This window comes from Curcuma longa, chromosome 19, assembly GCF_044706935.1.
Source record: "Curcuma longa cultivar G26 ecotype Majalengka, Jawa Barat chromosome 19, ITB_CL_G26_1.1, whole genome shotgun sequence".
Taxonomy (NCBI): domain Eukaryota; kingdom Viridiplantae; phylum Streptophyta; class Magnoliopsida; order Zingiberales; family Zingiberaceae; genus Curcuma; species Curcuma longa.
This window is the reverse complement of record NC_133879.1, coordinates 5,677,108-5,702,086: the sequence shown is the minus strand read 5'-3', so window position 1 is coordinate 5,702,086 and position 24,979 is coordinate 5,677,108. Positions and strand designations below refer to the sequence as shown.

Here is a 24,979-nt window from a genome sequence, read left to right as displayed (position 1 = left end):
ATTCATGGTAGTCAAAGATTCAAAAAAAGCATGTTATTGTGAAGTGTACAGAATATGAACATGAAGAAAAACTTCACAAACACAATAGACTTTATTGTGGCTTTTGCGAAACTGGCCTGTGGCAGTCAAACAAATAGCATGATGAACATAATAGAGCATAATACAGCTTGGCCTTTCATTTCACTTAAAACAGTTGAAGCTTGTCTGTGGATGATACAAATCACATGTTTATGTGTTGATCTCTTATCTAAAGCAGGCCACAGTTGAATCTTGTGTGGCTGAGGGTGTTGCTACCAAAGAGGACCATAAGAAGAGCAACACAGATCGCCCTCACAATCCATGATTTAGTTGTTATAATCAACCCTGTAAGATATGATTGAGTTGACAGCCTAATCACCCTCAGCCTTCTTTCCTTAATATAATTACGATATGCCGCATCAATTCTCTTATGTAAGTTGCTATGGTTACTGCTTGAATTCTCCAGGCTTGATGGCATTGCTTGAGTTAAACACCTAGCCAGGACGATAGCATCTTCCAAGCCTGCAGATCCACCTTGTCCAAGGAAAGGCCCCATCACATGCATCGCATCCCCTGCCACCGCCATTGTGCCATTTGACAGTTTACCTGTGCATAGGTGCCATGGATGCCGATACCAAACAGAGTGGATGCTCAATGAATCAAGGTCACAGTGCTTCACTATCTCACTGGTCTCACTAGGAAGTTCTCGTACAGAGTCAAGTGCAATCTTTTTGATGTAATTGAGATCCTTTTGAGAAAGATGATCTATTTGAATTTACACACTAGTCAGTACTCAGAATGATCTCAATCAATAAATTTACATCAGTTTAGTTAGCTTACCTCACAGCTGGATTTGCCAACCCTATGAACCAGTGGACTAGCTTATCATTGATTGGTATCCTTCCGAATGTTATGCTTTTGCACCTTACTCGGAGAAAATGAGTGCCAAAGCTATGGGGATATTGATAGCTTGTGAAACCTCGCACAACAGCAATAGGGAAGAGCTTTGGGTCCTTCAGTTGTAATGACTTTGCTATAATTGAATCTGATCCATCACATCCAATTAAAACCTTCACAGGCATAATCCAAACATGTATACTTTAGCAGTCTTCCCATGACAAGCATGAGTTGCATTAATTGATTGCAATAGCTTAACTGATCAATGATTTGGCTAGTTGTTCTTCATAGCGATGTTACTAGAACTAGAAGTAGAGTAGAAGAATGAAAAAAAAAAAAAGAACTTAATGCTTCACCAGTCTAAGTTCTAGTGATTGGTTCTTAATATCAGTCCCACTTCTAGACGAAGGCATTTAATAATCTTAAATTACATGATTAAAAAGAACATATGTAAATGAACATATTTAAAAGTGCCATCTATATAGCTCATCCAAATTAATAATGAATGAATTTAATGAGGCCTCTCTTCATTTTTCTTTTATTTTTGGCAGGTTTTGGTTGATTTTTTACTAATTCAAACCTAATGAAGATTCAATTGTGAATTAATTAGCACTGCTTTTAAAATACAAAAAAGTGTATGTAAGTTAAAAAATTTGCAAACAAGGATTGAGATTTTCACCTTTGCTATCTAAGAATGTGTATTCATGAAGTAGGATTAAAAAAACAGATTTGACTTTGGGCAATATTACCTTTGCTTTTATGATCTTTCCATCCTTGGTAAAAAGAACAGGGAAGGAAGTGGTATGGTCTAATTTAACTGCCACAACTTTACAGCCAAAACGAATGGACTCTGAAGGTAGTTTGCTAGCCATTGTTTCAATCAGGTCGCTCCTTCTCAAGCAACGTAGTTCTACTTCCCTATAATTCAAGTAGACCACCGCATTCATTATGAAGAACAAAAGAACAGGAGCAGATAGAAACAGTGAATTATCTCAGAGAGCCTTTTTAAAGGGAAGGTAAGCCTGAAAAGGCACATGCACACCACACATATAAAGCTGTAATGAAGTTGGAATGACCATAGTTTGCTTATTCATATACACATCTTTTCTAAATTTTTCTACATTAATGCCTTCATGATGTATATTTGAATTTAACTATGAAGAATCCATTAGATTGGAGCAACAGATAATATTTATTAGGAATTAAAATATTTTATAATTCTTGTGAATACTTGTGATTTATTTGTATATTAGGGTTCCTTAGAATCATGAAGATATAATTACCTTCTTGTTTACCAGATCTCCCACGTGTTCTTTGTTTGCTACTGTATGATCTTTTGCTTAAACTCTCCTTTGCCTATATTGAGAGCATGGTAGTCCATTCTACTAAAAACACACAACTAAATGTTTGCTTCGGTTCATTTCTTTCCTTGCATAGAAGAATATGTAAAAGCAAGATGTTTCCTGACTGTCTGCTTACATGCATTAACAGAATCGATGATGGTTACGAAAACTCAATACAAAAGACTTGCAGTGTTGTCAAATGCTTAGAAAACTATAAACCTGTTCAAAATATGTGAATGGAAAATTTCATATGCAAACTGAAACTTTTGTAATGCATTGAACAACAGTTGCTGATGAGACAGTATGATGATTTGAACTGTTCTCCACTTGTTTTTTTGGTGATGACCCCCATGTGTCTTATTTAATAACCCAATGAAGATTTATAAGCCTCAGCTTTGTTCAAGAAATGAAGATCACCGATCAAGTGGTTTATAACATTACCTGCACGAAGTTACTACTGTTTTGTTACTCTCAAGCCAAACATCCCTTATCCTGTAAATTATTGAGAAAAAAGAAGTCTTTATTAACAGCATATGAACCAAGTAGAACAATTCAAAGTGTATGACCAAGTAAAGCAAGGAGAACAATTCAAAATGAAAGCACACTAACAAAACCAAGTAGAGAAGACTAAACAAATTAGTAGATTGGATTGATTGAAAATAGATTGGATTATCCTCATAAAATTGTCTATAAGAATGACAAGATCTAGCAGATAGAGCCTCCTCCCACAACTCTAATGAAAAATCCATATTCTACAAGTACCATAAATTTGAGAAACTACTTCAATTGCTTATGGCCCTCAACTTGAATCTATACATGCCTCTATTCATCACCAAGATAATTTATTGAGAAATCACACTTCTTATCTATCACCTTAATGAACTGAAAACTAAAGAAATCAAGACCTGTTTTTCTAAGACCAAAAAAAGGGACTACCCTTCAAGCCATGGGACAAAGTTTAGCAGTCTTCAACAACTAATCACATAACAAGCAAACTAAAGAATATCATTCTCCCTGTAAATCAAATTAGAAAATTGATTGATCAGCAATTGACTAGTTACGAATAAGTGCACATGTTGTCACAAGCTTGGACACACCAAATTTCATGCCTCAATGGAAGTGTGATTGGTAGTAGATATTTCCAAGTTACAGTGGTTTCAAATAAACAAGCTAAAAGTGCTTCTCCCTCGACATACACAAATGTTGAGGTTGAAGCCATCACAAATCAAGCTGTGCTTCATCAGAGTAACACTACCTCTATCTCATCTGTGTTTTCTTTCAAAACAGACATCCAATCATCCTGGTTGCTTGGCTCAGAGTCTCTAACTACATAGCTTTTATACTTCTATTTTAAAATTTTTTAGTACTCCTCGTCTCTTATAAATCGTCAAAGATGATATGTGGTACTTCTCTCCTCATATGTCATATTGGTGATATTTCTATAGACCACATTTAACAATATCTAATGAGTATCATGTATTTGAATCTGTCTTTTCTTCTTTTGGTTGTCAAGTACAGGAACAAAAGAGGAAGAAGATTGTTTGGATTCGCCATAAAGCTGGATGCATGTTTGAAGTTGCTGGCATTCCTTTCAGCCTTAACTTGATCTTCACTTCAACTATGGCATCAATGTTGAATCCACTCTCTGACATCAACATGTAGTCATACTTCTAATTCACTTCTAAATAAACTTATCTTCAATAATTCTCTTGGTTCTATAGTTTGTACTTTGTAGTGAATATAACTGTCAAAATTGTCAATTTTAAAAAATGATTGCTTTGTCATTTAGTAAAAGTAACTCTAATTCTTCAATTCCTTTTGATAATACCAATTGTGATGTATAGGTTCCATATGAAGAAACAACAAAAGGTAAATTCCAATGATATATTTTATTTTTTTATGAACTTGCTATTTTCACTATGCATGAGTTTATCTTCTTAAATCAGATTTAGAAGTTCTTCAAACTTCTGTATAAGTAGTTGCACTTAGTTTTCCACTCTTATTAAAGTCTTTTTTGACAAAGTACTCATGTAGTGTCTTAAAACTTGTTAAAACAAGATACTCTAGCTCAATTTTCATGTCCATATACACCCAAATAAATGTAATTGTTAAACACAAACATAGAACCTAGTTAAAACTGCTAGAATTATGCTTCTATTTGTCTCTCTTCCTAAAAGCTTTCAGGAAGGAGCTATCATAACTTCTGGCCATCTAATCAACAGGCTTCCTTCATCCTACCTATTCTCATCTTCACCCTTTAGTTACATTCGCTTTGTTCTCACTACAATTAATGAGACAAATACTTTGCACGCTCGTCCATTTGGTCTTCCTCAGGTGATATTGAAATAGCAGGCTATCATAGCTATAATTCAACAATTAAACTCCTTTACATCTTTTGACATGCCACATTCTAGGAACAAACTCCCTTCAAAACTATCTCGACCTCTGAGAAACCTACAACGCCGTTAAACATTCCCTCCATAACTGATATTCTTCCTAAAGGCAATGATCAACCTCTATCTTCAACATTAGCAACCCCTATCCAAGATCTCAACAACAACTCCAACAAATAATACTCTAATGCTACCATAATCTTTTGCAATCCGATATGAGAAAAGAGCTTGAACACCAAGTGTGAAACTACAAGATTATCAAACCTCAACATAATTTTATTATTCACCTTATCCCTTCATTTAAAAGGCTATAACCTATTTAGTAGAAAACAATTGATAAGTTATATGCCTTAGAGAACATTCTTCGAACCTAGCTAGCAGCCTCTCCAAAACGACCATTGAACACAAGTGGATATTAAAACAAAATAAAATGACACTATCGACAAACATAATGCTCGCTCACCCAAGTAATCATAAAACTCTATAATCAAGAACATAGAACATAAGTTAACTATAAAGAGATCTTTATGCTAGTAGCTAGACTAATTTCCATACCAACACTTCTTGTCATAGTTACTATTCTATAATGGTCATTCTATCAACTAGATATAAAAAATGTCTTTTTGAAAAAAGCTATCGCAAAGGAAAAAAAGTACATGCAGATACCTGTGGGATGACTCACCTTCGACACCAAGTTTGGTGTGTTCACAAACCATTATATAACTTGAAACAAACCCCTCATGCTTGGTTGGAAAAATTCCAAACCACCATAACCACTGTATGCTTCAAAATAGTTTATATGATACATTAAAATTTTTTTGGAACACTTCTCAAGGTACTATTCTACTTGTCTATGTTGACAATATGATAATAATAAGTGGTCTCTCAATGCATATTTAAAATCTAAAAACTAGAATGAAGGATTTGGGTACATTATCACTCACAACTTTCATCAACATCACTTTCTCTCAAATCAAATATACATACGACCTCATTATGGGAGCTAGACTAAGTAATGATAAAGTTATCTCTACCTTGTTATAATCCAATGCAAAATTAAAAGAGTAATAGAAAACTTTTCAATGATATAACATGCTATAGAGAACTTGATGGCAGCTTAGTTTATCTTACCATCACTCAATTGAATATTTCTTATATAGTGTTCATACCAAGGTTTAAAATATCGAGCCGTGCCGAAGTTTCGGTCCCGGACCGGAACGATACAGTTTCGGTACCGTATCGTACCGTGCCGGTATAATTTCGGTATTTTTAAAATATATAATATATTAACTAAAATAAAAATTTTAATCTAAATATTTAAAAATAAAAAATAAAATATTTTTTAAAAATAATAAACTAATTTTATGAATTTTATTAAAGCCTATTTAAATTATCCCAAAATATAGTTAGGAGTTGATTATTAAACCTTAATTAAACCCTAAGTTAAAAAATAAAAAATAATAAAAAAAGATCGCGCGCGCTGGCAGCACGCTGGCAGCACGCTCGCCGCCCGCGGAGGCGACTCCCGGCCCCGCGCGTCGCCTCCGGCGGCGTCGCCGGGCCCGGCGACGCCTCCGAATGCGACGCCCGGGGCCCGGCGACGCCATCGGATGCGACGCCGGGCCCCGGCGGCGCCTCCGGTGGCGTCGCCGGGCCCGGGCGGCGCCTCCGGAGGCGTCGCTGAGACCACGCGACGCCTCCGGAGGCGTCGCCGCGCCCGAGCGACGCCTCCGGCGGCATTTTCATGCCGGAAACACGGTGCCGGTGCTGTGCCGATGCCGATACTGCGGCGGAACGATAAATTTCGTCCGTATCGCATGATACGGCTCGGTATTTTAATCCTTGGTTCATACCACCAACCAACTAATGTCATCCTCTCATACCACATTCCTTATGCTATAGTTTTTCACATCGTACACTATCTAAAGTGAACTTATACTTTATACTTTAGTATATCAAGTAACACTATCCTTATGAGAATTCTATAACATTAATTCAATTGGTGATGCAAAGAAACAAAGATCCACTACATGCATGATTTGGTTATCCTCTTGGGTGTTTCTTTTATATCTTGGAAAAGTAAAAAAATAGAACAATTTTAGATCTAGCAAAGAAGTTAAATATCAAGCAATTATTGACAAAGTGATATAATTCTATCAACTACTTTATAACATTGGTGCTACATCCCCACATCACACTTCTATTGATTGTGATAGTCAAAGTGCTCTATAACTCACATATAATGATTTTTTACATAATAATAAAACATATTAAAATTGTTTGTCATTACACACAATAACATATGCAAATAAACAATACTCAACCTCATCCACTCTTCTATATAAATCAATGTGCATATATTGTTTGGATCTTAATATTTGATATGCTTGAGAGGATAAATAGCTCATGAACCAACAACTAAAAATTCGAGTTCTCTTGCACATACACAAGAACAAATAGAATTTGTTAGTTCTTGTGAGTGATTGTGTTTTTTCACACGTTAGACTATAAGTGTTACACAAATAAAAGGATAAAAATGCTAATATAATAATTTATGTGGTTTGGACCCCGATCTTACTCCCATGGTCTATTGATCTGATATGTGGATCACACCTGCAATCTCATAATGAAAAACTCCTATTTCCAAAGGCAAAGAAATCTTGCAGAAGATATGAAATGAAGTTTAATAAAAAGATGTTAAAAGAGTGTAGAAGAAGCCTTCCAATAGCCCTTAGGTGTGTTTTTCTCAGCTACGCAATGTTGAAAACTTAGTCTCAATTTCATGTACTATTTTGTGAGACAAATCATGGCCAACACTCATATATAGAGGCCTCCAATGGCTAGCCAACAGCTAGTTGTCTACCAGGTTCAGCTGACAAAAATCCAAGATTAGTCAATCAGAATTCGAAAACTATCCACATTGCATGCCAATGGCCAACATATCAGTAGACTCAACCAAGGCATTAGTCAATTGAAATCCAACCGTGTCATTAGTCGATTGCAATCTAGTTTAGTTGACTCAAATCCAACATGGAGCACTTTGGTCTTGAGTACAGGGTTTCCAATCGACTTTGCAATCAACTCAACATTCCAGTCAAATAGATCACCGTTCAGCCAACTCAATCTGCTCAAAAATCCCATGTTTACTTGGTTTACACCCTCATGAGCCCATGTAAAGCTCAGATCAAGCATGGTTATAGACTACAACTATAAACGGGCCATTACTTAGTTTGGAAGTTGAAAAGTCAGCTATAAATTCATACCAATTACCAATAAGTTCTAGCAATTCCAATGTATTTTAATTTCTAATGTTTGAGAAATAGACGCACCAATTAAGCGTCTTTGTAAGTTCATTATGTTTCCTATGTTAAAGAGTACATCTAGTAGTATAAATATGTGTTGTATTGCTGGAATATGATATAGAAAATGAGTTTCAAACATTTTCCCAGATTGTGTATGCAATCCCCCCAAGGTGTGATCTAAGTTTCTATAACCTTTCTACAATTCTTTACCCCAAATTTTAGATTCCTACTCCACCAAACCTTTAAACAACTAAGCTCTCTTTTAGACTCCTCCACAAACCTACTAACAATCAATACCTCTTCTTGTGCTGCATCAATATGGATTCGAGGCGTGCTACTGCTACTGGAGCCTCATTATATTCTTCCTAACTATATCCCTAAACTACTAATCTAGCCTTGTTTCGCATGCATTTTCATCTAATTTATTTTTAGAAACTTATTGTGTTCTGTTAACGTAAAATAATCTGAAAGAATTGTTATTCCATTAAAAGATACAAGCCCCTATTTATATAGGACTTTTATGGACCTATTCTATGAGATTTATTCTAATAAATATAACCAATACTCCCCCTCAAGTTGGAGCATAGATATTAATCATGCCCAACTTGTTACAAAGATAATCAACTCGGATCTCATTCAAAGCTTTTGTGAAGATGTCTCCCAATTGTTCTCCAGTTTTTACATATCCTGTAGTAATCAAGCCTTGTTGAATTTTCTCACGAACAAAATGACAATCAATTTCAATGTGTTTAGTTCGCTCATGGAACATAGGATTCGATGCAATGTGAATAGCAGCTTGATTATCACACCATAGTTTTGCTGGTATTGAAATTTTGAGTCCTACTTCAGTCAACAATTGATATATCCACATTATTTCACACACAGACTGTGTCATAGCCCTGTATTCTGATTTTGCACTGGATCGTGATACAACCCTTTGCTTTTTACTCTTCCATGATACTAAATTTCCTCCAACAAAAATACAATAACCTGAAGTAGACCTCCTATCCATTTTGGAACCTGCCCAATCTGCATCTGAAAAACATTCAATATGAGTGTGCCCATGATTTTTATATACAATACCTCGTCCGGGTGCACCCTTCAAATAACACAAAATTTGTTCTAATGCTGCCCAATGATGAACCGTTGGAGATGACATATACTAACTAACAACACTAACCGAATATGCAATATCTGGACGAGTCAAGGTAAGATAATTCAACTTTCCAACTAACCTTCGATATCTCTCCGGATGTTCATCCATCTGCTGTAAGATCCACTAGGATTTGATGTCCAGTTAATTTCAGAAGAAATATACCATTTTTACTCCTCATTACTTCAACACCTAATAAATACTTTAGCACCCCTAAATCTTTTGTATAAAATTGAGTCTCCTAGTATCACTTTGTTTCTATTGTGAGCAGTTGATCTTTTTGATACATAATTATTATTATAACTCACCAAAGCACCACTAGGTGGAACAGGTGTGGTATTTTCTGTACGGAGAATGCGGCTAAACACTTCTTGTAATGAGGAGACCTCAGAGCTAGATAGAATTTGTGATTTAGCAGATTCGAAGTCAGGTGATAAGTCAGCAAGGAAACTCATGATAGTCATCTGTTCTCGTTGGCGTTGTTGAACCTTCACATCAGGACTAAAGGGTAGCAACATATTAAGCTCCTCATATGTCTTTTTGAAAGCCATGAAATAATTAATCAGAGGTTGATCTTGTTTTTCCACACGATAAAAAGCTTTGCAAACTTCATACATACGGGTGAGATTTCCTTTTCCCGAGTACAGAAAATCTAGATAATCCATCAATTCTTTAACGAATTCACAGTGATTAATTAAACCAATTACCTCATTATCAATACAATTCCGAATCTGAAGGAATAAGCGAGCATCTTCTCTAAGCCATGTCTGTTTTGAATCATCATGAGGCGGGTCATCAGTCAAATGTCCATCCTTGTCAATACTTCGTAGATAAAGACGGACAGTTTTACTCCAATCCAAATAATTTGAACCATTTAACTTATAATCCGTAATTTTAGATACCACAGGCACCATATCCATCACGATAGAAGATTTATGTTCGGCCATAAAATTTGATTCACAAAAGAAATCAAATAACTTTTAGTGCTGTGAGAGGATGAAGAATTATAAGCTTCGTGAGATCTTTTGCTAGAAGACCAGATCAGATTGCTACAGGAGACCAGATGAAGCCTTCTCGACCAGATCTTGTGCTACAGGACTTATTAAAGCCGAAGATACATGTGCCTGAAGAAACCCTCGGTTCACTGCTTTTCTCTTCTCCAGTGAACGCACAGGCTGCCGAAACAAAAACTCGAACAGAGCAGGATTGATAATCGCGCAGATGAAGCAGAGTCGGGCAATTCTGCCGAAACAGAAACTCGAGCAGATAACGTGCAGACGAAGAAGAGTATTGAAACCTCTGACCTGGATTCCCGGTTCCAGAAATCGGGAGAAGCTGCTCGCGAAAGAGGAGGCGACGCGATTTCTCGGGGAGGAAGACGAACAGGGGAGAAGCTTCTGGTCTTCTCCACGCTGTGGGTGGCGAAGTGGTGCGGCTAGCCGGGCGGCGTCGGGCTTCACAGGCGGCAGAGGGCGACTTCGATCGGCGGTCGCGACACAGCCGGGCAGAGGATCGTGGTGAAGAGGCGCGGCGGCGTCTTCGGCAGCAGAGTTGGCCGCGGATTTCGGGGGCAGAGGACGGGCGCTAGGGTTTCTCTTCCTTTCTGAAGATCGATGCTCCTTGTTCTCGCGAAGACGACGACAAGTTCGGTTCGCCGAATCAAACGATTTCGATAAAATCACTACCTCCGCGAACCCTAAGGCGACGAGCAAGAACAAGCAAAGGCGAAGAGATCTGCAGTCGTGACCTGGAAGGAAGGCAACTCCGCGTGGTTGGAAGAGGAACCGATGGTAGCGGCGACGGGCGCGAGCGGCAGGCGGCAGAATCGCGATCGCGAGGAGCGCGAGAGAAAAAAGAAAAATAATCGCGCCGCCGACCCCTAACCCTAATTAATTAGGCTCTGATACCATGTTACCATAAAATAATATGAAAGAATTGTTATTCCATTAAGAGATACAAGCCCCTATTTATATAGGAGTTTATGGACCTATTCTATGCGATTTAATCTAATAAATATAACCAATATGTTCCAATTACTTAACTATCATCATGTCTTTGAACTAATCCCCAGACTTTGTTTTATTCAAATTGAGTCAACTCATATTACATTGCAAGTACGCAAGGTCAAGCAAAACTTCATCTATCGACTTTGGTGCAATTTGTCAAACATATGCAACATTATTCGAATGCCTACACTGAGAACAAGTTCTAATCTATTGTGAAATTTCTTCCATTGCCTGGCCAAGAGGATGATGTGAAATTTTTTGAAAGTCTAGAAGCCCATGGAAGTGATTATATATCTTCTTCTTGATCATCGTCCTTGGATTCAATCTATTCTTTGCACATTCGTTACTTTTCCTTGATAAGGTTCTTTCTTATCAATTTCCAAATTTTCCATCTTGGATATCTCCTTTTTAATGTCCTTCTCCACTTGTGAGAATCTGAGATATACACAAGAAGCTTCGTCATATAAAATATTAGATGACTCTTCTACCTTAAGTGTTCACTTATTGTAGATACGGTAAACTAGATTTGTGGAGTATTGAACAAATATGCCTTTGTCCGTCTTTGCCGAAAACCTAAATTATCTTTGTATTCAAGATGTAGCTCTTACAACCAAATACCCCAAGATATTTAATTAAGGGCATTCTCCCATACCAAAGCTCATATGGTGTCTTTGACAAAAATGGATGCAAATAGACCTTATTTTTCTATATAGCATACAATATGTAATGCTTCAACCCCAAAATAACTCATTAACGAGTATTCGTTAAGCATGGATCGGGATGCCACTTGAAGTGCATGATTTTTCCATTCCACAACACCATTTTATTAAGATGTTCTTGCAATGGAAGCCCGTTTTCAAAACTAAATTTCTTAAATTCTACACCATCATCACTGTGATTCTAATCGATCTACTTTTCATTTCCAACGCTTTGCAAAGAAAACCTCAAGTATCAGATGCCTAAGGATATATGTCTCTGTGTCAAGGTTTAAAATTTTGAATTATGTCAAGTTTGTACTAAACTAGAATGATACTGTTTTGGTACCATATAGTTTCGTCCAAGATAGTTTTAGTACTTTTTTTCTTTTTAAATATGTGTATATTAATTTTAAAAACATTTTTATTAGTGTTTAATAGGTATAAATGATTATTTTATTGATTTTATATTTCATATGATGACTGTAAAGTTCATATTTCGATATTTTTTCATGAGAGATTGGATAGCTATTAAATTCTTGTAGCAGCTATAGAAAGGTATAAATTCAAAATTTATATTCTTATTACTATTGCATATAATGAAATAGTCTTAATCACTGGAAGCACAAAGACATTGAGTCTGAAAACTTGCATGTTATGAAGATTAGTCTTCGACTTAAAATTCTCACAAACTTGTAATTTTTATTATTATGGATATTACTTATGTTACACTTATATAGAATAAGGGAGAAAGTTAACCAATTTCTTTTGCAACCACTTGAAGACTTCGTTTGTGAGAACTCAGATTGCAATAATTTTCAAATTCAAAGTTGATCCTCCATAGTATAATCATCACTTAGTTATAAGATAAATAAGAATAAAATCAAAATAGTTTATATATGTTGATAGTGATAAGAAATAAATTATTATATATTTGTCATCATCCATTCTATATCTACATGACACTGTAAAAATATCATCAAAAGAGTCATATATCACTTAAAATAATCAACTTTTATTAATAGTTTCAACAGCTAATTCTCTGTTTGATTGTAGTCTTGATATTACATTTTTTAGAATCACTCAGAGATTATCATTTGTGGTTAGACTATATCAATATTGATATGACGATTGAGATAATAATCTAAAATAATTAGCATATATAATTATTAATAACAATTTTAAAATTTCTTTATTATTAAAAAAATACGCACCTGCAAATGAATATATTTTCGCATGTGGTTGCTACATCTTATAATGATTATATCAATATAATGTTGATACTTGGTTGGCGACTATAGGCATCTCTTCATATTTTGCTTCGTGAATTAGGTGATAAATATTGGTCATTTATGACATCTTGTCCATGTCAACTTTGCATAGAACAACATACAACAATTCTACTACTATAAGAATACCTACAATGTAGTCCTAAAATCTAGTAAATATAACAATTTTTTGTCTCCTTACATTCAGTGGTGATAGAGTATCAAAAGGTTTCCCAATCCTCAGAAATGAATATGGTCCTCGATGTGACTTTTTGCTAAGACAACTTTAACAAGAGAAAGTGAGTCACAAGCTTACTTGCTTTTGGTCATTCAATTTCCCCATCAATAAATTTTCTCAGTAGTCCACGAACCCATTAATGATTAGAAAAGAATTTTGTTAATGATTTTCCTATGTTCACTACCTTCTTCACCGTATCAAGTTTATTAATATTTGTCATCATCAAATAAAAATAGTGTGCTACGTATAGGGTCTAAAACAATGTTAGATGTTCTTGCTCCAATAGCTCTCCAACCTTGCTGAGGTCGACGCCATTGTCTATCACCACCTACACTATATCAGGCTCTAATACTACTATTGGGATCGTTCCGATGCAATATGCGTGTTTACACATTTCGCAAACGTGTGCAGCTGAAATAATATAATTATTAAGACTAATTATCACAACACACGCATGCATAGACAAGAAATAACACAAGGCATGACTAAAAATTAAAATTTTTACAAAATAGTAAATATTCTACGCATACCTCATTAATGACGTTGAACGAAGTTGGCATTAATCAAGCGATCCTTGTCAAAGTTCCACCTCTACTGGTGGTCCACACCAAGCTCTCGTCTCTGGACTGCTTCCGAAGCCACGAGTCGTATCATCGTCTTCGGTACTAGCCGATGATCGATAACGATCGATTCGAGAGAAAAGCTAATTTCGAAAAACATGCAACAACGTTTGTCACGATCGTTTTCCGAGGCTTTCTAATTATCACCAGCAATCATATTCCCGGTATAGTTATCGGTGGTCAACCTTTGACCGCCGATTTAGGATAAATTGTCGGAACCTTTCCGACGTCGATGAAACATTATCCGGAAGCTTCACAAGCTCTCGAGAAATTGGCAGACGATCGTCAGACGACCGAGGTTGATTGGCCACAATTGGACAACTTTTCACAAGAGTTATCAACGGCGTTTCTTCTCCGACAACAGTTGTCCTCGATGAACACTTCACCGAACAACGACAGTCCTTCACAAGAGCTCCGATGGCTGGACAATGATTCTTCCTCCCTTGTTTCTCGCGATTCTCTCTCGTCGTGACCGAAGAGCTGCAACCCCTACGCCATCAGAGGGGCAACGCTCAGATTTCTCCGGCTACTCCTCGCTCTCACAGACAAAAGGAACAGGACGGCAGGTGGCAACGGTAGTCATTGTAATCGGGCGAAAGGGAGCGCACAACGACGCAATCGAAAAGCTAAGGGCTGCGACACTTGCGCCCTTGGCCAGCGATGCAGGTCTCTCCAGCAAACGGCAGACAGGGCTCGATTGCCCTTGCTGTTTCAGCCGACAACACTCCATCATAGAGAAGAAGGCGATAGGTTGCCCTTGTTCTGCCGGCTAGTGATACTCTCACAAAGAAGAACACCGATCGGTCGACGCTCGGATTTCCTCTTCTCCTCCAACGAACGACGAGCAAAGGAGATCAATGCTGAGGGCCAGCGATGCTCACGATTCTCTTCGATGGATAGCGAACAGAGGACGGCGAGCTGAGGCACGTGACTGCCAGCAGGGACGGGTGGGGCAGTGGCGTGCGACGGCCGACCATGAGGCAAGCGCGCAACGGTCGGCGACAAGCAACGGTCGCTCTCTTTAAAGGAGATCCAATCCTTCTCGCAGCATCGTTGCTTAGGCTTCTCCTCCCTGCAGTCAACGACGCTCGCACGGGCAGTGAAGCGGCGGACGACGCTCGCGCGGGCAGTGAAGCGACGGCCGACGCCGCGCCGTTGGGGAGAAGATGATGCAGGGCAAAAATCGCGATCCTAGTTATATTGAAAAGCTACAGTGCCAATTTAGGATTTAATCTGCACGGGTGGAGAAAAAACCGAACAACGCACACAAGCTGAACCGGACGAAAACGGGCTAAATCGGACCGGATTTACTGTAACAAATCAGGTTCAAAACTAAGTCGCTTGGTTCACTAACCAAACGACCTCTGATTTGACTCAAATCAGTTTTGTTCATTTCGTCTTCACAAGACAAAGCTCCTCATCGCTTCCATTTTGCCAAAATATCTTCCATCATGAATCAAACCAATTTGATTCAAAATCGAATCGTTTGGTTCAATAATCAAACTACCTCTGATTTGAACCAAATCATTTTTGTTTATTTCGTCATCATAAGACGAAATCCATCATTTTGCCTTTGTCTGGTTCAACCAGACTTTATTTCTCTCAATCTGAGAATTTAATTCTCAAACTCATTTTAAGTTCTTCGGAGAACTTGTAGTGCGTATGACCCAATAGGTTCTTGATTATGTTGACCGTCCGTAATTAACCATTAATTACAGAACGATTATAAATGGCACCTAGTAGGACATCATAATACTTAATTGATCGAAAAATTAACAATTGATTCCAGAATATTTCTAAACCTTTAAGCCGCTACAATGAGATGTGTCTCGTTCCTTTCACCGTCTTATACCTGTTTGGTTCAGGACATGGTCTATGTGTGTCGGTCTCCACTAGACTGACTACGTCATACCTAGTCCAAGCTAGTTTTCTTGTCCTGTAAATTCAAGTTACTTGTACATGTGTCCAAGAGTATCATGCTCTTGACATGTGATGCTTTGGCCAAACACTTTTAGTAACAATCCTAACAAGCGGTCGCAGGGTATACGTCTCAATTTTCAAAGAGCAATAAATCATCTATGGGCTATTCAAACACCTTCGGGCACTTCAATTTATACCCAATCATCCCGGATCCACACCTCCTCTAAATGTTTACTTAAGATGTCAAAGTATAAGCCTCCATGACCAAGGTGACTTGAATAATGCAAATCAAAGGAAACTCGTACTTAAGTTGACTGAGATCTTCATGGACATATTTATAGAACCATATGAAGTTTCACGGCAGGTTACTACAATGAACTGGTTACCTTTAACCAGCATCCGCGTTTAACTCTCAACATCCAATATATCCAGAAATGAGATCGGCTGTTTGATAAACCAAGGAGTTTAAAACGTGCTAGTCTCAACAGAATCGATGACGTCTGTGCTCATCAATTCCTCGATTAGGAATAATTTCAACACATTCATTATTGCACATGTAGAAATGCTCACCAGTTGTGATCCAATCACAAATTCTCTCATGCTATGAATCGTATTGCGGACATTCAGTAATTGAATTTAAGATCCAATTAAACACATAGAAAATGTGCACTCAAATAGTGAATTGTTATTTATCCAATAAATAGTATAACCGTAAGGCGATTGCCTTAGGACACATCTTAAATATAACAAGATTACCTTTTCTATGTATTTTAATGTAATTTGTTGGCATCTTTAGTTATTTACCTTAAAGCATCCACTATCAACACTTGCTTTCAGTGCATCTGTTCTTTAATTGTCAAAAAGAACATTATCAATCAACCACTCACCATAAGATGTCGGAGATCAAAGTCTATGGTACTTGAATAGTGCAAGCAATCATATGTATAAGCACAAGGAATGGTTCATTGAACTTGATGGATTAGTGGATGTGTATCTATGAGAGGTAAGATAAAATGCTTATCAAAATTAAAAGTAAAAGTCGTATTTATTTTTAATAATTACTATGTGCCAAGCATAACAACGAAGATTTTGAACATGAGTCAACCATTACAAAGAGATTACAATGTTCATCTGAAGAATAGAAATCTTTACTATCTAAATGATCAAACTAATAACTTAATAGCTCGTGTCCAAATGTCCAACAATAATAATATAACTTTTATGTTGAAGATTAAGCATGTAGCAGTGGAATGTTTGAATGCACGTACTATTGGGGATAGTGTCCTTAAAGCATTGAATTGTACTATATTTTTATAATTAGTAAAAGCGGCATTTATTATTGAACATGTTTGCATGAAATTTTGTCTTGAATATCATAGCAAAATCCCTAGTTTATTGGATGTAATCATGATTTTAGTATATATGTGAGTTATATATACAAGAGGATTAAGATCATGTATAATAAATTTAAATTAAGTTGGTGATGAAATTAATTAAAGTATGGGATTTTAATTAAAGCATCACTGAAGCGATCCATGAACAATATGAATGTGACTGTCTTTTCTAGACCGTCGATGTGGAGACATCTAGATGGGACATTTATATATAGTGAGATTATATAGGACTAGAAGTGATTTAATTAGATATGTCATAATAAATTACGTTATTTCTATGAAATTTAAAATTAAATCATAAAGATATGATCACATGAAGTGATTATAGACTCATGTTCATTTCATTGCAGGGATTGAAATTTCAAGCCATATCGCGCGATACGAGCAAATTTTTCGTTTCGGCGACGGACCGGCACCGGCACAACGATTCCGACCCGGAAATGCCTCTAGAGGCGTCGCTCGGGCCCGGCGACGCCACCGAAGGCATCGTGCGGGCCTAACGACGCCACCGGAGGCGCCACGCGGGCCAGGCAACGCCTCCGCGAGCAAGCCATGCGCGGGCCGTGCGCGATTTGGGGCGACGTCGCGATTTTTGGTTTTTTATTTTTTTAAACTTAGGGTTTAATTGAGGTTTTAATAATCAATTCCTAGCTATAGTTAGGGATAATTTAAATAGGCTTTATTAAAATCCATAAAAATATCTTATTGTTTTTAAAAAAATATTTTAAATAGGCTTTATTAAAATCCATAAAAAAATACCGAAACTATACCGACACGATACGATACGGTACCAAAACTGTATCGTTCCAGTCCGAGACCAAAACCTCAACACGGCTCGATATTTTAAACATTGTTTCAATGTAATTCTTAATTTGCTTGTTTAAAGTTTGCAATTGCACATTCTCAACAGTTGCAGGGTAAGACTTTGTACAATAGACTCTTCCCCGAGACCCGCATTGGCGGGAGCTTCGTGTATCAAGCTACCTTTTTTTTAATTTTTTTCCTTTATTCATTAATTTTTCCTCTATCTGTCTACAAAGATAAACAAAGAGGAAAAAGATACCTCTATAAGGATAGCTTTTTTTCTCCTTATATCTTCACAAGTAGAGAAAAAACTCTTAAAGGATCATTATCTTTTTCCCTTCCTCATACGTCCACAAGGTAAATATAGAGAAAAAAAAGCCTTTGAGGATATAAGAGACAGATTATTAAGAAGGATAAAAAAAATTAAATATAATATAATTTTTAACTTTATAAAATATACTTCTAAATTATTTTATATATAAATTTGATTTAATTTTAACTGATCAAAATAAATCTATTTTAAACCTAGTGGACTTTAGTTAACCCTAAATCTATTTTAATTCAAAAATATCAAACATTTCATAAGATAATAATCAAAATTTAAATTTAACATTCAACATCTTAAATATAACTCAATAGTAAGCATCTATAACAATCAAATATTAATTAATAAATTTTATATTTAAAAAAATATCGAAATTGTATCGACACGGCACAATATAATACCGAAACAGTATTGTTCCAATTATAAATCAAAATTCTGGCACGACACTAAATTTTAAATCATGGTCAAAATAACTATTTTGAATGAATTCCATAAAGAAGTTTCTGTTAACAATTCATATACTTTGTGGAGAAAGGAGAAAAGCAAAAAGTTTTAAAATTGAAAAAAGCTATGGCTTGAAGTAGTCACCAAGGACATAGAATAGTTGGATAGATGCTCATTCCAAAAGCTAATAGCTTGATCAATGTTCATACGAGCATGCTTTATATTTCAAATAAAATAAGAATACCTTGTTTGTTGCCTTGTACGTCGATAATCTTAGCTTCATAGGGAGCAATTAACAAATGTTTAAAATATTCAAGTTAACCATGACACAAAAATTTAAGTGGAGACATAGGGTTCATAAATAACGCTCTTAATTAGATTGGAAGTAAAGAAAATGAAAGAAGATAATTTCTTATCACAAGAATCTAATGCAAGAGAATCCTCAACAAGTTTAAGATGGATCATTAAATTGAAAAAAAAATGATAAAGGAGAAAAAGTAGATCCCACTTAAGATAAGAGTGTGGTTAATCTTAAGATCCCCAAAATGCACAAGACTATACATCCTCTATGCAATAGGTTGATTAGTCACTATATTGAGAAGCCAAAATTCTTTGTTATCTTTAAGGTATGTTTCCCATGTGTTATTATATCCTCCTACTAACTTTCAACATTATGAATATTTTAATAGTGATCAAGGAGGAGGTTTGGTAAGCACATCTTCTTACACTATCTTTTCATTAGAGAACATGTAAAGAAAAAGAATGTTGAGCTAGTCTACATCAAGATACAAGATAAGTAGACATATTCATCAGGTTACTAAGATTTGATCTCTTTGTCAAGCTCAAGACAACTCTTGAAATGAAGGATGAAGGGCAATTAAGTTTAAGGGAATGTTGTTGAGTAGATTTAATTATAAAGTAAAAAAAAATGTCCTCCACCTAGTCAATTTCTACTTTAGTTTTCTACCACTTGAGGGTCATAAAGTAGAAAAAAACAATGTAGAAGGGTAATGTTAATGTGGTGTACTTGCATGTCTAACCCCGATAACTATGTGGGATTTATTGTGAATCATGACATGTTTTTCAATTCATTTTCCTTCCCCAAAGCTTCTCCCTCTCTCTACTCGTTTGCTCCAAAACAACAATAAGGACATGCTGTTAAATATATTATATATCTATCTAGTAAGAAGAGACTTGAACATACTCTGACAAAGGTATAGCCTTTTGTCGTAGCTCTGATCCCAGCTGTAGCTGATCAAGAGCATGCCAACCATTTGCCCAAATACCAATTGCTGCCCCTGAAGATCTCAGTTTACGGGATTTCTCGAGAACAAGACTCTTGATTCCTTTCCTGCACATTTTGACAATCAAAATCCAAGCAAGATGTTAGTTTGTTTTTTATTTTTATTTTTCTCTCCATGGATAGTGAATCTAGAGACTAGAGATATTACTCAATTGAACCAAATAAAAATTTGCTCTTCAGCATCAGTTTCAGAAACATAAAACATGGTAACAAAAAATAACTTAATTATAATCAAAACGAGAGGAACATTGGAAGGTGACTCATAACTATATTTTATAATCCATAACAAAAGATTAGGATGTATCCATGTAGAATGTCGAGGAAAACAAGAAGAGGCCACTGTAGATTCTCAATTTAGTACAAGGTTTCATTTTCAACGGAATGTCTTGTAAAGTTACTTTTAGGTAGAAGACATATTGATGCAAATAGATTCTTAGACAATTGTCAATACAAAAACTGATTCATGCCAGGATTAACTTGAAGTATCAAACAAGTGTCGGAGAACTTTGGCAGAAGGACAAAGATCTTGCGAAATGGAAGAAGGAAAAAGGAATCCCTAAAAAAGGGGAAGAGACAAAGAGAGACAGAGAGAGAGAGAGGAGGAACACCTCTTAAGAGCTAAAGCAGTGGCAAGGCCGCATATGCCTCCCCCAAGAACCACAACGCCATGGTGCTCCTCTATAGAGCTCATCTTCTCATCAGTCTCCAGCTTCGCGTTACAACGGCCAGATGCGAGATGAAAATGTACGACGACTGCGACTTATTTGTATATTTTTGTTACGGCGGCGGCCGCCATCGCCATATAATGCTCAAGGCGACGTCGACCTGCCAACTGCCAGCTGCCATTCAAAATGCAGCTTTCATGGATTCTTTTCCATAACGATTTAAATTTTGATAGAATTACATAAGCATTTAAAAAAGTAATAATGTATAATATTTGGAACGATATAACATAAAAAATAATACATTTTAATAATCTTAATATTAACATGGGTTAACCTTACGTTCTTCTTTATACACTTTTTCTTTTTTTATCTAACGTACTTAAAATGTTAATTTTATCTAATCTACAAAGTATTTAATTTCGTATTAAAATCTAGTCATTGTCTTTACTTTAACTTATTTCTATTAAAACAATGGCTTTTATACTCTATTTCTCCTAAAGGAGAGGGGAAAAAATAGATTATATGAGAATTGAAACAATTTTCTTTTTCTGTAAAAAGGTGGAATCCACCACTTTAGTGGCCTTACACGGTCGGCCCCACGACTATCTGTGAGGAGGTAAAATCGAGAAACTGCAGTTGGTCGCGACGCAGGAGGATATTGCCTGGCTTCGCCAGGATTTGAACCCTTGCCCTCTTCTACAAGCTCTGCGTCATAACCAACTCAGCTATGCCTCGGGGGCAACAATTTTCCTACTTTATTAAGTGGAAAGCACATATAATAAAATCATCCACTAATTTTTTTTTCAATAATTTACCGAACCGCATTGGTGGTTATGTGAATTATCAAAATCGCATAGCTGGTTTTGTACCAAATAGAGCATAGTCTCCTGTGGTTCATTTCCCATTTTATTCTTTTTAAAAATTTCATCTGTAGTTATGTAATCATCTGAAGTGGCATGATTTAAATAGTTGTCTGAGGCATCTCATCAAACCACTCACGCATTTTCTCGTAAAAAAATCTCAATATTGGCTCACTTCATCGGTGAAATCGAAAACCCTAGTTCTCACCCGTGAAATCAACATAAATCTCTACTTTTACTTCAATGGTTCTTCTCTGTTTAGAATTCACTGGCGCTTTTACTAGCCTCACTCACGCCTCATCGATGAAACTAAGAACGGTAGCTCTCAGCGCTTCACTGACGGCGAGGCTTGATCTCCCTCTAATACAAGTCCCTTTAGCTGTTCTGTGGGGTTCTATGCTCTTCGGAGCGGATAGAATCCGGATCGCAGAACGGAGATCCAGATCGCCAACAGTTTGAATAAAAGAAATACCATTAACTTTGTGTTTTATATGACTGAGATGACTTTTACATGGCAACATTAGCATATTTGTGTCACGTTATTTGGCTAAGAAGAATACCTATTGCAACATTAACCTTTGTTGTCAACAAAGATATATATTGACAACAAATCTACTATTGCACTTGCAATTAACCTAGTGTATCATGAAATAAGTAAGCACATCTTCTTACACTATCTTTTCATTAGAGAACATGTAAAGAAAAAGAATGTTGAGCTAGTCTACATCAAGATACAAGATAAGTAGACATATTCATCAGGTTACTAAGATTTGATCTCTTTGTCAAGCTCAAGACAACTCTTGAAATGAAGGATGAAGGACAATTAAGTTTAAGGGAATGTTGTTGAGTAGATTTAATTATAAAGTAAAAAAAAATGTCCTCCACCTAGTCAATTTCTACTTTAGTTTTCTACCACTTGAGGGTTATAAAGTAGAAAAAAAACAATGTAGAAGGGTAATGTTAATGTGGTGTATCTTGCATCTCTAACCCCTATAACTATGTGGGATTTATTGTGAATCATGACATGTTTTTCAATTCATTTTCCTTCCTCAAAGCTTCTCCCTCTCTCTACTCGTTTGCTCCAAAACAACAATAAGGACATGCTGTTAAATATATTATATATCTATCTAGTAAGAAGAGACTTGAACATACTCTGACAAAGGTATAGCCTTTTGTCGTAGCTCTGATCCCAGCTGTAGCTGATCAAGAGCATGCCAACCATTTGCCCAAATACCAATTGCTGCCCCTGAAGATCTCAGTTTATGGGATTTCTCGAGAACAAGACTCTTGATTCCTTTCCTGCACATTTTGACAATCAAAATCCAAGCAAGATGTTAGTTTGTTTTTTATTTTTATTTTTCTCTCCATGGATAGTGAATCTAGAGACTAGAGATATTACTCAATTGAACCAAATAAAAATTTGCTCTTCAGCAACAGTTTCAGAAACATAAAACTTGGTAACAAAAAAAACTTAATTATAATCAAAACGAAAGGAACATTGGAAGGTGACTCATAACTATATTTTATAATCCATAACAAAAGATTTGGATGTATCCATGTAGAATGTCGAGGAAAACAAGAAGAGGCCACTGTAGATTCTCAATTTAGTACAAGGTTTCATTTTTAATAGAATATCTTGTAAAGTTACTTTTAGGTAGAAGACATATTGATGCAAATTGATTTTTAGACAATTGTCAATACAAAAACTGATCATACCAGGATTAACTTGAAGTATCAAACAAGTGTCGGAGAATTTTGGCAGAAGGACAAAGATCTTGCGAAATGGAAGAAGGAAAAAGGAATCCCTAAAAAATGGGGGGTGGGCGGGGAGAGAGAGAGAAAGGAGGAACACCTCTTAAGAGCTAAAGCAGTGGCAAGGCCGCATATGCCTCCCCCAAGAACCACAACGCCATGGTGCTCCTCTATAGAGCTCATCTTCTCTTCAGTCTCCAGCTTCACGTTACAACGACCAGATGCGAGATGAAAATGGACGATGATTGCGACTTATTTGTATATTTTTGTTACGGCGGCGGCCGCCATCGCCATGACGCCATGTAATGGTTAAGGCGACGTCCACCTGCCAACTGCCAGCTGCCATTCAAAATGCAGCTTTCATGAATTCTTTTCCATAACGATTTAAATTTTGATAGAATTACATAAGCATTTAAAAAAGTAATAATGTATAATATTTGGAACGATATAACATAAAAAATAATACATTTTAATAATATTAATATTAACATGGGTTAACCTTACGTTCTTCTTTATACACTTTTTATTTTTTATCTAATGTACTTAAAATGTTAATTTTATCTAATCTACAAAGTATATTTCGTATTCAAATCTAGTCATTGTCTTTACCTTTAACTTATTTCTATTAAAACAATGGCTTTTATAATCTATTTCTCCTAATGGAGAGGCTAAAGAAAAAATAGATTATATGAGAATCGAAACATTTTTCCTACTTTATTAAGTGGAAAGCACATATAATAAAATCATCCACGAATTTTTATTTTTTTTTGATAATTTACCCAACCACATTGGTGGTTATGTGAATTATCAAAATCGCATAGCTAGTTTTGTGATTATCCAAATAGCATAGCCTCCCATGGTTCATTTCCCATTTTATTCTTCTCAAAAATTTCATCCGTAGTTGTGTAATCGTCTGAAGCGGGGATGATTTAAATGGTAGTCTGAGGCATCTCACCGAATCACTCATGCATTTTCTCATAAAAAAAATCTTGACATTGGCTCACTTCATCGGTGAAATTGAAAACCCTAGTTCTCACCTGTGAAATCAACATAAATCTCTACTTTTACTTCAATGGCTCTTCTCCATTTAGTATTCACCTTTCACTAGCCTCACTCACGCCTCATCAATGAAACTAAGAACGATAGCTCTCAGCGCTTCACCGGCAACCGCATGATCTCCCTCTAATACAAGTCCCTTCAACTTGTATTTGTTCTTCAGAAGAATCAGATCTGATTGAGAATTGTCTGAATGCTACAGAATCATTAATATTCAAAAGGTGAAAGAATCCATCATTTTCTCAAGTAAAATTATTTTGATTTATTATTTTTAAAAATTTTAAATAAAATATGTATACTTAATTTAACTTAATTTCATAAAAGTTAAGTGATTGAATTGACTTAAGCAATATCATATAAGTATGTCATCGAGCTTGGTTAAAAAAAATATATTAGCTTAATATCATCATCAATTAGGAATAATGTTTACAAATAGTTCGATCTATACAATCAATAACTAGGACTACTCATATTTAATTTGTATATAAATGATAGCGCTCCGCAAGTATACGGAATGTCGTCA

At 36.1% G+C, this 24,979-nt stretch overlaps 1 protein-coding gene across 1 annotated transcript; it reads right to left on the bottom strand.

Moving 5' to 3' along the window:
- Positions 1 to 201: 201 nt before the first annotated feature.
- On the bottom strand, positions 202 to 23,583 carry LOC141812632 (monooxygenase 1-like). The gene is given in 6 exon segments (XM_074700646.1): positions 202 to 800; positions 859 to 1,088; positions 1,665 to 1,833; positions 2,700 to 2,750; positions 22,801 to 22,947; positions 23,501 to 23,583. Coding segments are annotated over 6 exon segments (1,233 nt in total). The 3' UTR covers positions 202 to 247.
- Positions 23,584 to 24,979: the final 1,396 nt, after the last annotated feature.